The 17,831-nt window shown below is 39.7% G+C and overlaps 1 protein-coding gene across 4 annotated transcripts in view; it reads left to right on the top strand.

The window, feature by feature from the left end:
• Positions 1-15,872, top strand: part of LOC149205841 (kihadalactone A synthase LFS-like) — a 406,192-nt gene extending 390,320 nt beyond the window's left edge. For 2 of the 4 annotated variants that reach the window (XM_089395180.1, XM_089395181.1), the window contains 2 exons: positions 14,741-14,820; positions 15,253-15,872. In XM_089395180.1, the coding sequence (XP_089251306.1) occupies positions 14,741-14,820; positions 15,253-15,386 (214 nt within the window). In that variant the 3' untranslated portion in view covers positions 15,387-15,872. The remainder of the gene's footprint in view (positions 1-14,740; positions 14,821-15,252) is intronic. The other 2 variants (XR_016252495.1, XM_089395182.1) reach the window with 2 other exon arrangements.
• Positions 15,873-17,831: the final 1,959 nt, after the last annotated feature.

Here is a 17,831-nt window from a genome sequence, read left to right as displayed (position 1 = left end):
TGAGTAGGAAGCAGAAGTCGGTGGCTTTGAGCACCGCTGAGGCAGAGTACATTATTGCGAGTATGGCCTCTTGTGAGGCTGTCTGGTTGCGGAAGCTCTTCAATGGGTTGTTTGGATATACATTGGATACTACAGTGATCCTTTGTAACAACCAGAGTGAGATTCGATTATCCAAGAATCCCATATTTCATGATCGCTCCAATCATATGGATATTAGGTACCACTTTATCCGGGATATGGTACAATGAGGAGCAATAAGGCTCCATCATATCGGTACAGATGAGCAGGTCACTGACATTCTGACGAAGCCCCTAGGAAAGGTCAAATTCTTGACTTTCCAAGAACGACTTGGAGTCGTTGAGAGACCCTCGTATGAGGGTACTATATGATGCATGCATTGAGCTCTGTGAGCTTCGGCGGTTTGGGGTACTTCTTGGAGCGACAAGCGACCATAGGGCGACTCACCCTCCCCTAATAGTGCACTGTGTACAGGGTGAATGGTTCAGCCTTCCCTTGTGATACCCCGTGGCAACTTATGGACAGGATGAGTGGTTCTCTTGTTGAGGCATCCTACCCATGCAGTCTAGGACTCATGGGAAGTACCTCTCATTTGGCCAATGAGTAGGGAAATGGGGTTAGGGACCATAGTAGTACCAATGGACGCATTGTGTATCTACCATACTCCCTATGCTAGGATGACCAACATTGATCTGGGATCAATTGGAATTGACTTTGGGTTAGTAAGAGTGATATAGCTCACTCTCTCTTGGAACTGATTTGGGATCAGTCAGAGTGGTATGACACACTCTCTGGAACTGACTTCGGGTCAGTAAGAGCGCTATTGAGCACTCTCTTTTATCTGGGACTGACTTCGGGTCAGTAGAGGATGGTATGATACATCCTCGATCATTTCTTCTTCTTCATAGTTCATCAGAGCAGAGCCGAGCAGTGCAGGGCAGTGCATTTGATCGCAGAGATAGTACCGACAGACAGATTGATTAGCATATGGAGTTCTCCCTGGTTGAGAGGGAGTGTTAATTGGCAACTAGGGCCAAACTCCAAGTGGGTCATCTTATTTATGGCAGCTGATATTTTTCTTGGATTCCACTCATCGAGAAGTGTAGGATTGATCTAACAATCGTCTGATTCCGACATGTATTTATGGAGATATGAATTTATTTGTATATACTTGACCTCAAGATAAAGTGTGTGCCACACCCCCAACTTAACCTCAACGATTCATATAAAAGGAAGATACCTTATGACATTATTTCACATCACTCAACACTCATCTTCTCTCTCTTCGTCTCATTGGGCTAGCATAGGAGCAGATTCTCTCGCATGTGCAAGAGGAAGGACAAATTTTCTGTTTTAGGGCAGTGTTGACTGATTCTAAGGTAGAGTTAACTTTTCTAGGGCTGCATTGACCAAGTGCAGGGCTGTTAAAGATTGTGTTGACCAAGCATTGACCTACACATGTTGTTTGGGTGTTGCGTTGACCAGCGTTGACCGATTTGTTAACCAGTGTTGGCGGGTTAGGGCTGACCGCAGGCTGCTGAGTTTCGACTGCTGTTTTGACTGTTGACTGAGGGCTGTTTTGGGCTGCTGAAGTTTGTTGTTGAAGACCGAGTTCTTCAAGGTTGACTAGAGGTCAATCCGGGGCTGTTTGACTAGCTTTGACTTTGCTGGTTGCTGATTTATTATTGCTGATATAAAATATCAGACTTGTGATATTGTACTATCTCTCTCTCTCTGTTGAATTATTGAAGATTATAGAAGAATTGATCAAAGGGTTTCCCCACATTGGGGTTTGTCCCTAGCTAGCCGCCACATCTGGTGTCTCTTGTCTTGGCTTGTCTTCTGTCGATTTATTTATGTTCTATCAGCATTTTACTTTATGTTAATGTGATTGCTAAACAGTGAAATTGACATTGGGCTAATAAGAAGAAATTGAAGTAAATTGCACTAAGCATAGAACATACCATAACTTAACAAATATCGACTTTGATGTATCATTTTTATTCGTTGTCCACTACATCATATATATTAGTTCTTTCTCGATATTATTTCCCAATGTGTTTATTTGACGTTGTTGTTGCTTTATATGTTTAAAATTTTGAAAAAAATGAATATATTTTGTATTTTCTAATTTTTTTTGTGGTTTGCCAATTTTCACTAGTTTTTTTTCCGATTTTTCTAAGAATATGTTTTAGATCCTCATCGTTTTTTTGCTGATGTTGATGTTATCAATACTTCTTCAAAAAATCTGCAATATCCGTTGACACACATGGTTGAAAAATACTTCAAGAAAAATCTTCAATATGTTGATTTTTCAAGTGCAATAGATACAAGCACAAATTTCTGAAATACTAATAATTACTTCTAATGATGTAGATATTCTTTTAGTACTTCCAGTTTATCATTAAGCAGTTACACTTCATAAATTCAACCATAAATGCATAAGGACAGTAGAAATCACAACGCACAAAGAGAACACAAGATTTACCCCGGGAAAACCCATTTGGGAGAAAAGCCCAACAACCTTTTCCTTGGAGAAATTCTTCAGTTCAACAAGAGATACACCTAATTCTTCTAGTCAAGATGACCAACAATGCTATGATCAAACTTAGTCAAACAACCCTCTTGTCAAGTCAACTTTCCAACCAACAAACTCGGCCCTCTCTGATCTACTTAGGATGAAATTCGTGTTAAATCTAGCCTCCCAAAATATTCCCAGAAACTCTACGCTGCTGCCCAGAATATCCTACCCATAATTTCGTCCCTACTACCTAGAATATGCCCATAAAATCACATGTGCCAAGTAGAGAGAGAGATATGGTTGAGCTGAATTCGTCCTTCTTGTCCCTCTTCGTCCATCTTCTTCTTCCCCTGGATGCCCAAAATATGGCCTCTTGTGTGAGAGTTGAATGTTGTCTTGTGGAGGAGATCGAATTCTTTATATATAGTGTTATGCCTATCTGAATTGGTGTCTCTTCACTGGGCCGACTTGACTTGAAGGAGGGCCAACTTGACAGGTTTGGAGCTAAAAATTCGAAATTCTCTTTTGATACCGACATGAAGAACATGTATTACATTTTCATTATTCACTTTAGGGGCTAAAATGTAAATTATGAAGACTGACCATAGCTACCAAATTCAACACAGTATTCTCCAACATATATAGCTATCCAATAGAGTCAAAATTTGCATTATTAGTATCATTCTCTTGGCTTCCCTCATCCCCTTGTAGAAATGCAATAAACATTAGGGGAATTTTGAGGTCTAAAATGGGCCTCCTAAGGAAATTATAAAATAATAGTGGAAATAATAAGGTCAGACTATATTATGGGAATAATGAGGGAATAAGGACTTTCACATATTCATACTTGTTTTTTCCAAGTAAGACTAATAGGTCTAAATTCAACTATTCAACTTTCTAGGTAAGACTCCCAACACCAGCAAGATCATCAAATTTTAGAGGGGAAAAATAAAAAACTATTTTTTCAACTTATCTCCCTATGGATTTACTCAAATTTCGAGCAAAAACACTTGTTGGATGCAAAATTCCATTATTCATCCAAGTTGTACCCATGTTGCATACTTTTGATGGACCCTACTATATGAAAAAGTAGAAATACATGAAAAACGTGATTGCCATCACGTTTTTTCATGTATTTTTCATTTTTGGTGTAGCAAGGTCCATCGAAAGTATGCAACATGGGTACTCCTTGGATGAGGAACTAAATTTTGCATCCAACTAGTACTCCCGCTCAAAATTTGAGTAAACCTTAAGGAGATAAGTTGAAAATATGAGTTGAAAAAGTAGTTTTATTATTTTATTATTTTTTAATCTTTTTACTTTTTTACTCCAAAAATGGTGAATCATCCCCCATGGTTGACATCATCATCTTGAATCCTATTGGTTCTTATAAAGTTCATTTTGGCTGTACATTTTTCTTAGGACGCCCATTTTAAACCTCAAAATTCCCCTAATGATCTTCAATAACCTCATGCAATTTGTTCTCAAATTATGATTGACCATATTTTCCTTTAGCATGTGCAATCAAAGTCATTCATGCTTCCTTTTTATCAAATAAAGGCTTTGAAGGGTCCCTCTCATATGCAAGCATCATATCATCCAACTTTCTTTTTTTTCTTTATAAATTTCAACCCAAAACAATGCATATTTTAATCATTCCATTCGATCCTATACATCAATCCAAAATCCTTGAAAAATAGGGAGACAATAAAATGAGGGTATTTCCTTTGTACACTAGCATTCCCTTACATCCCTTTTCATGGAAAGAGCAAACATTTTCATAATCACATCTTCATGGATGGGAATATTTTTTTTCGAAAACTCCATGAAAGGTGCAATGAAATGATGAAAATCATTATGAATTGCATACAACCTTGGAGCATGCTTTTTCCATGATAATGGCACTCATGGATATCTTGGAATGCATGAATGTCTAAAAGACCAAGCAACTTGCTCCATGCCTTGCAAGATGGAGACATATTTTTCTTCACCAAATTTCAATATGAAGTGGAAGATATAGGGATGGAATAAAATTTGAAATATGTCACATGCCCCCCAATACATGTCCTCCACAACCAGCTCAAATAAATAGTGTGCATGTCAAGTCAAAGAGGTGAGTGTGCTCTCCAAGAAAGTCAAAGTATGCCTAGTGTAGCTGAAATATACACACAATTAAGATGAGAAAGCACCTTTGAGAGGTGTACCCTAAGAATGTGCAATATAACTATTGCAACTGCACAACAAGTAGTATAATATTTCCTTGTACACCTTGGGAGAATGTGCCAAACATTATTAGGCCTCGTTAATAAACCAATAAAATATTCCTCCATTTGCAAGGTCATAAAAATTCCCAACCAACCCGAGAGAGTGTGCCTTAGAGAAGTGTGTCAACTTCTCCAGGAAACAAATAAAATAATGCATTCCTGGAACAGTGTTCCCAAGAAGGGGATGCACCACTAGAAAGTTGCACTCAACCAATCCCTTCAAGTGTGAAAAGGAAGACAATGAAGTAGGGTGCACAAACTATTAACTTTAATATGGATAAATTAGATTAATTTAACCATTGAACAACTAAATCAACCTCAACATGTATGCACAAAGGTTAATATTGAAACAAAACCATAATCTCCATCCAATAACCACAAACTGGTTAAATCATCATGAACATTAGTGCCAATGAGGGTTGCACTATAATAAAGTGTTGTACCATGTAAATAAAAGATTTTCTACCCAACAAAATCCCACCATGATAACAACAAAACATAAATCTCAGCCTAAGCTGTGTCCCCACCAAGGTATTATTACATCAAAAGACATCATCCAACCTTACGAAAAGTTTAGATCACCATCAAGGGAATTTTACTATGCCAAAACTTGTGTTTTGCTAGAGCTAACTCTTCATTTCACCTTGAACCCCCATTGCCTAGTTTTGGTAATCCTAATAAGGGATACCTCCCTTGTGTCAAAGGAGGGTCGGCCTAAAGTGAGAAGAGGGTAGTGCGGTGAAATTGGCTTCCCTCTTGAGTTTCCATTTGGCTAGCACCGATCTTAGACATTGATCTTAACTATTAGTTGAATTAGTAGCATAGAAAACAAACAAGAATGCACTAACACTAAATATGGGCACGTATAGTCTTCAACCCTTTACTAAGACAGCTAATAAGGTCAGTGACCAAAAATCATGATGTAAATGAAGCTTGAGTAATGTATTTATGCCACTAAAGTAAGTAGGTTGCTTTCCCCAAGGAGGGGTATGAGCCCACTATTCAAGTTGACTAGATCAACTTTAGCCATGACCAAGTAATATAATAAAATCGGATCACAAGTGCATTGATGATAGCCAAGTGTACAGATTACACTGATATGTCCAACATATTTCACATCAAGGTATACATGCAGCAAATTATCCTCTATACTTGAGGTTGAAAGTTGTTCACAATGTCACTGTAAATGTATTGTTAAATGCTATATGCCCTTATTTCATGACTTGGTTTAGATTCTACATTGTTTTTTAAGAATTGGAAGTATATGATAGTAGTAAAGAGCTAATAGAAACTAATCCCCTCACCCCTAGAATCTATGGCCTCTTAAGATTCATAAAGAGGGTGCCCCTTTCAAACCCATTGTTAATACCATTGGTGGACCCACTTATCTTCTTGCCAAGCTCTTAGCCCAAAAGTTGAAGCCATTGGTGGGCCTCACCAACTCCTTCGTTAAAGACTCATATTTGTTTTTTAATGAAATTAAAGTTATTAGGTTGGATCCAATGAGAGTCGCCTTAAGGAGGAGAAAACCCACCTATTGGATGTTTTCGTGAAAAATAGTTATAAGAAATGTGAGGGCATCAAGGCTTTCCATAAAGACATCCAAGGTCTTAGACCAAAAGGGGACCTTATAGATCATATCCCCAAGGTTTAGCTTCCCTATATTTAGGGAACCATTGATAGGATTTCTTGTATTTTAAGAAAAAATCAAGTTTTTGCCTCCTTCAAACTATTAAATACCATTCGGGGTATGCTTAGGTCAGTCAAGAATCTTGTTGACCCTTCTAACATGAAAGGTGTCTACTTAATTTCGTGTTGATGTTGTGCTCTTTGTTGGTGAAATAGGTCGATTTGTTAAGCAAATGATTCAAGAGCATATAGTTGACATTAAACATCGTAGATTGCGTTCCTATGTTCTTGCAAAGCATGCTAAGAAAACCAAACACTATATTTGCATTGAAGACTTCAAGATCCTAACTAAGATAAATCATTATCATCACAGGAAGTTCAGAGAAGCCATTAAAATTGAAAAACAGTTTGGCAATTTCAACAGAGATTATGGTTGGAAGATCAATATGAACTGGATTCCTGCCCTTTCTTATGGTTTTTCTTCCTCTTGAATCCTGCCTTCTCCCTCCTTTTCTGCTTTTGATTTTTTTTAGGGTTATTATTATTTATTTTTAATTTTCTTGATTTATTAATAGTAATAATATATTAATATTATATATTATATATATAGTTGTATATATTAAATAGTTCATTTTAGTATTATTAATCTCTATTTTTGTTATATATATATATATATATACTATTTGAATTTTTGGTTGAGATTTAATACAAATATTTTTATTATTTATTTATTTATTAATAATATAATTTAATATTTAATATTCAACTTTTAACTCTTAATATTAATTTCTATAATTTTTATATTCTTTTCCTTTGGATTTTATTTACACTAAATATTGATTTATTGATTTATAATAATAATTTATTTTTAGAAGGGGAGGAGAGATGGAGCGCGTCGGTTTAGGGTAAATGTTTAGGGTTTTTTTCTGCATAATCTTGCAGGCCGTCGCATGTACTGTATCCGTTTTCACTGCCTCGCCGGTGCCGTTTCGCCGTTAACCACACCCGTCGCCATCCGAGTCTGACCGCTGGCTGTTATGGAGGGGAATATGGAGACAGAACTCGTGGACTACACCGCGGACCCTTTTCCGGATCAAGTAATCTTCGGTAACCCTAATTTCACTATGTCGGTTTCTGATCCATTTCCGATTTCGGACCTTACCTCGCAAGCCGTTACGCCCGTGGTCACTTTGCCCGGATATAACTCTGCCCCCTCTTCCTCTGAGCCGCCTCCTGTGGACTCGCCGGGTCTTGAAGCTCCTCCCCTATCTCCGGGTACTCTGCACATTCTATCTACCTACACGCCTCACTCGCTCTCGTTCGATCCTCATCCGCCCCTCTCCACTGTTCTCCCGACGCCCCCGGTTGATATTCCCGCGGTTGGATCATATATTCCCCCTGTGCCTGGGCTACGGCCTTCCGGATGCTTCGAAACCCCGGCGGTAAACGTTAAACCTGCTAAGAACATCTCTCCTGAGGGTGTCCAAAACCCCTTTGTTGATCACCCTTCGGCCCCCCGTACCAAGAAGAGGAAAACAAGGTGCATTAAGGCGACTGCTAAGGATATCACCATCAGGTTTGGCGAGACCTCGGCCATAGGGGAAGCTGCGGTCATGGCATGCACGGTGCTGGTCGGACATGTGCGAGGTCGTGCATACTCTGCTAACAGGCTGACGCAATGGGTAAAGGAAATTTGGGGTGCCCTACTTAAAGAATTACCGGATGTTCATGTCCTTCCCCGTGGATGGTTCTCCCTCCATTTTGCAAAGGAAGTTTACACGGATCTGGTACTGGCAAAGTACTGGCATATTGAGATGGCTCCAGTTCTCCTCAAGAGGTGGAGCCCCCTTTTCGACCCGGAGCGCGAACAAATTGGGGCAGGACCCCTGTGGGTTCGACTGCCAGGGCTACCACTGCAGTACTGGAGTGAGGATGTACTCATAAGGATTGGAAATGCTCTTGGCACCTACCTAGATCACGATCGCACCTTTGTGGAATCGAAGAATCGAACCCTTGCTCGTGTGCTGGTACACTTGGACACCCGTGAAGGACTGGAGGAAAAGATTACATTACAGTGGGGGAAATACAGCAGGACTCAGATTCTGGATTATGAAGGCGTCCCGTTTCGATGCAGACGGTGTCATCAGGTGGGACACCTCTACAAAGATTGCCCGCTCAACAAAAAACCAGAGGACTCCCCCAAGGCCACTCCCATTCCATCAAGAGGAGCTTCTCCGGTCATCTCTCGTCCACCTCCGGGGTCTTCACCTGCCGCTCAAGCTACTCCACAAAAATTCGGGACGATGGGACTCGGCTCTTTCTCTCCGCCGATGACCAGGGCTCGTGCTGCAGCAGAAGCCGCACATGCCTCGGGTATCTCTCTTATCCCTTCCTCCATTATTCTTGATAGCTCTTCATCTATGGTTGTATCTACTGCACAGATCACTATGGCTCATTGCAACATGTCGACCCCCCCCCCATCGTCACTGTTGTTCCATCTTCTTTTCCTCACTCATCTACCTCCACCTCGCCGTCTTCCTCTGGGAAATCTACCTCCCACCCATATTTTCTTCGCCCTCGTTCCCACTCCATGGATACGCCAAGCCATCAGGTCGGGTTAGGGTTAGCTTCTCCGGGCCCGGGACCTATGACCACCAGAGGTAGAAAGACTGAACTATCCAAAGCTATTCTGCGGGCTGGGGCGGAGGTCGCCTCCGGTCGACAATCCACTCTTGATGGGGTCCTTAGAGCAAATTTTACCCCGAGAAGCGTTCCCCCATGAAATGTTTATCCTTTAACTGCAGGGGCATGGCTAGTGCCCCCAAGAAACTAGCCCTTCGGAGACTCTTTGAGGTTGAGCCGTCTGATATTATTTTGCTTCAAGAGACTCTAGGTCTGGCCGAGAATATCACACACTCTCTGCAAGCTCTGGCCCCGAGATGGAAGTTTTTGGCTCTTGATGCTGTTGGGAGATCAGGGGGATTGGCTATCGGATACAACCCTAGAACTATCAGGGTTGATGCATCCTGGGGAGGAACTGGATTCATGGGTATCGATGTTTTCTCTGCTGAACTCGGCAAAACCCTCCGAATTGTGAATGTATATGGCCCTTGCCACCAGAGGGAAACGTTTTGGTCTCACCTCTTAAACCTCTCTTTATTGACCCCTGACCACACCATTTTGGGTGGGGATTTAAATTTTTCATTGGGCTTCAGTGAATCCTGGGGATCTTCGGCTCAGGTTGATGCCATTACTGAGTTCATGACAAACATCTTGGAACAGACCAATTTTATGGACGTCCCCATGCAAAAGCCTCTGCCCACTTGGAGGAACAGGAGAGTGGGTACAACGGCATTAGCCCGCAGACTTGACAGATTCTTGCTGAAGGGCCCGCTTTTACAACATCTTCATCATTACAAGCAATGGGTCGGTTCGGGGGGTATATCTGACCACTCCCCTATTTATCTGGAAATCCTTGGCCCTCTCCAGAAGCCGAAAGCCCCTTTCAAATTCAACCATACATGGTTGCAGGACCCGGGCTTCATAAAATTGGTTACTGACTTCTGGGTTGCAAACCCCATCGATAGAGAGGCATCCCTGGCAAAAGGTTTTTGTAAAAACCTCACCATGCTGAAGCATCTGGCTATCAATTGGGCAAAGGATAAGCATAGCAGGGAAAACGCTCAGCTCAACCTCATTGAAGCTGAGCTATGCTCCCTTCTGGATGATCGGAATTTGGGTTTCATCTCAGGAGAAGAAAAGGCACGTTTGATCGAGCTGGAAAACCAAAAGGCTCATATTCTCAAATTAAGGGAGGAATCTCAAAGACTGAGAAGCAGAGCCATTTGGTTAAAAGCTGGCGATGAAAACTCAAAATTCTTTCAAAATTATGCAAAGGGAAGGAAAGTCACAAATACTATTTGGAATCTCCCTCTTCCAGAGGGAGGACATGCGGACTCTTTCAACAAGCTCTCCCAGCTCGGTACATCTCACTTCAGGAGCATTTACAGGAGTCCACCAGGCACAAATCTGGCTGAGATCATAAATGTGGCAAATCATTTTCCCAGATATGTAAATGGGGAGGATACTGATGATCTCACGGCTCCTGTCACCACAGGGGAATTGGAAAGCACATTAAAGTGGTTCAAGAAAGATAAAAGCCCAGGCCCGGATGGTTGGACAATTGAATTCTATCTAGCTTTCTATGATCTATTGGGACAGGACCTGCTGAGGGTGGTGGAGGAGAGCAGATCATCTGGTTGTCTATATCATGCTATTAACTCTACTTTCATTGCCCTCATTCCTAAGTCTGACACCCCATCCTCCTTTGATGACTATCGCCCCATATCTTTGTGCAATTGCCTCTACAAGATCATCTCCAAGATTATTGCAAATCGCCTCAGACCCATCCTATCTAAGCATATTGCCCCCCAGCAATTTGCTTTTCTTGAAGATCGACAGATCCATGAAGCTATCGGTTCTGCCCAAGAAGCCCTGCATTCCATATGGTCCAAACATCTCAAAAGCATCATCCTTAAGATCGATCTGTCAAAAGCTTTTGACCGGGTCAGCTGGCTTTATATCAAAATGCTCCTCATTCATCTGGGTTTCCCTCTTATTCTCATCAACTGGATCATGGCTTGTGTCACCACCCCTACTTTCAGTGTCCTCATCAATGGATCAGCCTCCCATTTCTTTCACTCTGAAAGGGGTCTCAGACAGGGTTGCCCCCTATCTCCTCTCTTATTCCTCATTGTCATGGAAGGGTTGAGCAGATTAATCATAACAGCTAAGAGAGATGGATCCCTCAGTGGTCTCAAGATCACTGATGACTGTTACCTCACTCATCTGTTATTTGTGGACGATGTTCTTATCCTGCTGGATGGCAGCATCAGAGACTCACTGGCTTTCTCCCGAATACTTCATCTTTTCTCGAGTGCTACTGGCATGCTTGTTAACCAGCAAAAATCCACTATTACTTTTGCCCGCACCACTGTCCATGAATCTCAGTATGCTCATCAGGTTTTCCCTTATAGCATCCATCCTATGGACAGAGGACTAAAATATTTGGGGTACTGGTTAAAGCCCTCGTGTCAAAGGATAGCAGATTGGGTCTGGCTTGTCACAAAATTGGAGAAAAGGCTCACCTGTTGGAGTCACAGATACCTATCCAGGGCAGGTCGGTTAGTGCTTATCAAAACAGTCCTGGAAGCAACCCCAGTCTTCTGGATGGCTCTTGCTTGGATTCCCAGACATATTCTAGCTCGCCTTCAGAAATTATGCAACAGATATCTCTGGGCCGGTAACCAAGACAAACGCATCTTCGCCTGGATCGGCTGGCAAAAGATTGCACTACCTAAGAGATGGGGGGGATGGGGTCTAAAAGATCTTCCACTATTTGCACAAGCCCTTGCGGCCAAAATGAGCTGGTCCCTGCTGACTAGTCAGAACCTATGGTCCCGACTATCATATCAAAAATATATCTGGCCCCAAGACCTGTTGGAATGGGTCAGGCTCCCTAGCTGGCAAAAATCAGGCATTTCATCTGTATGGAAGGCGTTGCTACATTCATTACCTCTAATCAGAGACAACCTGGTATGGAGGATCAATGATGGATCCCTGGCTCGAATAGGATTGGATCCTTGGATCGGCAGTGGAGGTAGGCATATCCTCTCTCAAGACCTCATCAGATATCTACACTCACGAGAGATCAAAGTATTTGCACATATTGCTGACCAGCAGAACTCAGGGGTTTTTAATCAGGCATGGAGGTCGGCGCATCAGATGGACCTTCCACACAGATGGCATCAGGAATGGCAGGATTTCAGAGCTGCCTTAATTGAATCCCATATCAGAATTAAAGAGGGTCCGGACGAACTTATATGGAGTCAGGCTGAGAATGGTATATACACCCCAAAGGTCGGATACATTGTTCTAAACTTACATAAAAAACCAGATATCATCCCATCTTGGTGGAACAGCATCTGGAAGCTTACGGCGCCGCCAAGAACCAAGCTGTTTTTCTGGTGTATGCTGAGGAACAAGGTACCTACAGGGGAGCAACTCTCTCATAGAGCTTTTCAAGGACCAACTTGGTGCATACTGTGCAAAGGAGCATCAGAATCCACAGAGCACCTCTTCCTGCGCTGCAGAGCTATACTGGACCTGTGGATCTCTCTATCAAATTCAATTACATACAACGGGCATTGGGAAGGAGCAGACCTGAATTCCGCATGGGAAGAATGGACGCATAGGCACAAAGGATCGAAGAGCTTAAACCTTCCGATTCTCGTTAATTGGCATATTTGGAAAGCCCGTAATCGCCATATCTTTGACAACAGGCCTGTTCACTGGCCTCTGATCGAGGCTGGGATTATTGCAGCATTTAGGGAGCTTCCAGACCCCCCGCCACCCAAAGAACGCCATCCACACCCACCCCCGTGTATTGACACAAATACACCTTGGGCCTTCTTTGATGGGGCTGCTAACCAACAAGGTTGCGGTGGAGGTTTCATCTTATACATCAATGCTCATCATTACTACAAAGTAAAATTGGGCCTGGGTGCCGGAACCAACAACTATGCTGAGCTCATAACTTTGCGCCACTTACTACATTTCTCTCTGAGTCACCATTGCACCAACATAAACATCTTCGGGGATTCAAAAATTATTATAAATTGGTTCAATGGCATATCTGATTGTCACATACACACACTCAGCATCATTCTAAATGAAGTTTTTATTTTCAAAGCAGCATTTAACAACATCACTTGCTCTCATATCTACAGGGAGCATAACAGCCATGCTGACAAATTATCCAAGGAGGCCGCGCTGATGAACAGGGGTGTGTGGGAGATTACCGAGCTGCAAGGGACAAATGAATACCAGTACTATCACCGGCCATACATAGATCAAATATATCAGCGTGACCCTGGTCACTGAACAGGGTGCATTTTATTTTGTTTTTTGCTATCTATCTGAACAACACAAATGATATTTTTTGAAATGTACAGAAAAAACATGAGAGCCTAGAAAGGCTAAATGTATAGACACAGTTTTGACAGTATATACAGCGAACTATAGCAGATTGCCCTGCGAGGTATATCTGGCTGATAGATACACATAGCTTATCATATGTATTTTTCTCTTATGATCATTGTCCATAGTGGCAAACAGCATATGCGTAAAGCATCTACAATATGTAATTTTTCCAATCTAATGAAAAATTACAGATTTTTCCAGAGGAAAATAATTTATTTTTAATATTTTCGTTAAGTTGTTCATGTCTTTTATGGTTTTCATCAGTCCAGTTCATTTTGGCACTAAGGCACCTTCTTTAAGGGCGGTTAATTTGTGGCCCTAAGCCACATAGTCTATAACTACAAAAATTATCTTTTTATGCTATGTAACAGTCTCAAACCCGTTTTCTATGCTACTGCATCTAGTTTCCCCTCTCAAGGGCAGAGGAATTTATGTGTCACTATCTCTGGTTTCCCCTCTTAGGGGCAGAGCATTCCGAAGGGTGATGGACTTAGACCCCCTACGACCTCTAGATTGTATGCTATGTACATTACATTGTTAATATAACATGAATACTTTTGCGCATATATATATAAAATAACTTTAAAAAAAATTCATTCATTTGATTTAAGTTATTATTAACCCTAAATATTTATTTATTTTTATTAATATTTTATTATAGTAATTTAATTAATATTATTGAGCCATGTTATTGGTTTTTACTATTTATCCCTTAATATTAATAACCTAAATTTATATTCCTTAGTCTTCGGATTCTTATGTATTTATTGAATATTATTATTATTTCAATTATTGCATATTTAACCCTTGATATTATTAACATTATAATTTATTTGACTTAGGTTAACGTTATATAATAATTTATTACTCTAGCCATTTATTATAATCATTTATTTTTTATTTTATTTATTTCTTAATTCGTCCGTTTGACCTAATCATTTATTTTTTGTTTTATTTTTTCCTAATGGCTATTTTCTTTGACCTTTGACCTAATCTTTGAGCTTGTAGGAATTCTTCTTTTTTTTATTCCCCTATTGGATCAGATTCTCATCATCTAATCATCCTGAAAATGAACTACATTAGCTGGTTCAAAACGCGTAAACAGTCTAAAAGTTTTATGTGATGGATCCTGAAGACAAATCTCTAAATAACTCTTAGAACTGGGACTAGCAGAATTACAATATTCCCTTGTTTAAGAAATGGCATCCATTTTTCTTAGGAGAGTATATTCATTTAAAAAATTTCACTGTTGCTGTTGTGTCTACAGGTGGCATTTTTCTTGGAACCAGGTCCTGAATGTCTTGTGGAGTGCCTTCCAACTTGTCATTCAGAGAGTAATCCTCCCAAGTATGTCATGATCATATGATCTGCTCATTAAAATAACATATTTGTGTGGGCATCCAATTTAGCTTTATGATATTATTTAGAAAGAAATAGATTATCTAATACCTGGGAGATTTCAAAGTTATAAGCTTGTACTACATATCCCAAAAGGCAAGAGCATGTAAACGTTTTATTTCTATCGGTTGCAAAGTAGCTTTTGAATAGTTTCTCACTATTGAGAGTGAAATAACATCGCATTGTATGTTGTAAAGTGTCTTAATTCCAGGTTTTTTTTGCATTTATCTTTTTGATTTGTATGGTTGTTCTTTTCCAAATCTTCCTTTTCTCTTTTTTCTTTTTTACCTGTTATTGTCAATGATATCCTAGGGTTTTTTTTTCTTTTTTTTGCTTCTATAAAGTATGTGGTTGAATGGTTGGGATTATTGTTCTTGGCAGGTATTTTCCTGTCAAATATGGCGATTATCTGGCCCAACGATTCAAGGACACGAGAAATGAAAGTTCGTCTTACTAGATATGAGCTTCTGGATGACAAGATAGGAGATACAGTGGTCATTCTTTCTTCTGGATGACAAGATAGGAGGCACAGTGGCCATTCTTTCTTAATATGAAAGAAGGATAGAACGGTATAGGGCGTGCATTTTCTCTAAAATATATGGTTCATTTCAACATGGAAAATGGGATAAAATGCAAATCACATTGAAAAAGGCAAAACCATGGTTTTGCTGCATCAATTTATAATCGTTTACAACCCATTAACTATGCTCCTTATATGTTGAACTTTAGAACTGATTTTTGCTTTTTTCTAAGAATTATTCCTGCAGTCTATGGAATAATCTCTCTTATGTGCACACCTATGGAAATATTTATTTATTGACAGTCTTCATATGGCACGTCTTTAGTATACTGCATAGAATGATGCGCAAATACCATGCATTGTCAGAACTTACAAAAACCAGGTGATCTTTAGTTTTTTCAATTCTAGAGGAAATGCATAAATTCCCTCAATCTTATATCAGAATCTATAGAAGAAATCGCACAACTGTTATCATTGTTGATATTTCGGATAGAAACATTAATTCTAAACTCAATAAAGTATTCACCGAAGCCGATGTGGTAAAGGATAACCTCAATTTTTATGCGTTTTCCTTTTGTTGTTAGTTGTGAATATAGTTTCAAGAACATTGTAATTTTTCTCTATATAAATACGATTATGAATAACATCTCCGTGCAAACAAAATTTGCGCCATTGTTTAAAAATTCTGTTATGAAATTCTTTTCTACCAGTGTATAAACAATATAAAATAAATTTTCTCTAAAAAATCAAAGGAACATGACTGAAGTTAATTAGTGATATCTTTGTTAATATCTTTATTTAATTTGTCACAGATAGCTTACCAAATAAGGTTGTTGAATTTCAACATTTAGGTTTGCAGTATCAGTTTACCCCGAGGATTTATTTTCATAAAATTTGACCATAAATTCCATCCCTATTCAAGCAGATACTTGAAAAACCAATATTATATCTCAAGTCATCCAATGGAATAGTATGTTTTCACATTTGATGATATAGACCTCTCAAGATGAACTACTAACAAAAAGGGTAGAACACTACAAACAAATGGAATGTCATAGGTATCATACTATCATTATATTCAATACAACGTAAAAACAGGATGTCAGTAACTTGACGTCTTTCTGTAAAGTAAAAAAATTAATTGTTACTATACCAATGTATTACATACTAATTGTCGAAAAGATTGATCGTTTAATGAAGGGCAAAAACTTAACCTAAATTCATGGAAATGTTACTTGTTTGCACATATCATTCAATGGGCTATAACTCCAAAGTGGTAAATATTTCTTATTTTCCTTACGGTTGATATTTGGACCATCCAAAAAGATTTCAGTTTAATGTTTGCTTTCAACTTGTTATTCACTATGCAATAGCTAGAAGAAAAATACATGAATAACTAAACCCCTCTCAATTATGCCATTTTTTCCCCGAAGTTGTAAATTGTTACTTGTTTGCACTTCCCATTTGGTGGATTACAATTCTGTGGTAGTTTTTCGTTATTTACCTTATGATCGATGCTTGGTTTGTTGGAAACTTGACTATTCGTTATTTACCTTGTGATTGATGCTTGGTTTGTTGGAAACTTGACTATACTCAAAAGGGAGTGAATCATTGTAGTGTATTCATGGACATCAATTTACAATTTTTACTTTTCTTTTCAATAGCTATCTGAACTATTAGATGCACAGTAGTACATCATGTGAATAGCAGGTTTAACTTATAGACATGCATTAAATCATAGCATAAAAATCAGCACATAAAAGCAATGCCTGTAGACATCAGATATAAGTGGAAACCCATAAAAGAAAAAACCACAAATTTTGTTGTTGTGATGTAAAGCAAGCATCCGCTACCTTTCTACATCATCTTTTGTAGGAACCAACCTATAGGAAGCTCCAACCTTTCTTCTATTTTGCAAGCTACAACTCACTAAAAGCACTCACTCCCACTTACATCAAATTGTTGCAAGCTTCTACCCACAGTTGTGATGCAGGTGCATAGATGGGTTACAAAGTTCGATGAAGATTGGACCGAAGTTTTCCAATGTGATGGGATGGTTACATGCTATGTAACCGGATTCGTTGAAAACCCTTGGCGAATCCGAATCTCCCGAATCAGATACGATTCACTGGAAATTCGAATCCCAGAACAAGATTCGACGTGTTTGTACAGGATTCGTACGAATCCCGTACGGGCACAACCAATCCTGATTCTGGGATTCGTATCCCAAAAAACGACCTCCGCAGGTTTAAAAACACGTTGTTCCTTTATTCATTGACGTTGTTTCTCATTTCATTTTGCATAGTTTGAGCTGTGGGCAAGGAGCTAAGGGAGTAGAGCATTCGACAAGGGGATTCAAGCACCAGGTAAGTGCATTTCAGCTCCAATTTTTTGCATTTCTTATTCTATTACAGCAGTTTGTATATGTTTATATGTTTAC

The sequence above is a fragment of the Pinus tabuliformis genome, chromosome 1_2 (assembly GCF_031772625.1).
Source record: "Pinus tabuliformis cultivar Carrire ecotype Pingquan chromosome 1_2, CPIR1, whole genome shotgun sequence".
Lineage (NCBI taxonomy): Eukaryota > Viridiplantae > Streptophyta > Pinopsida > Pinales > Pinaceae > Pinus > Pinus tabuliformis.
The sequence above is the reverse complement of the archived record's forward strand: the minus strand, read 5'-3'. Positions and strand labels throughout refer to the sequence as shown.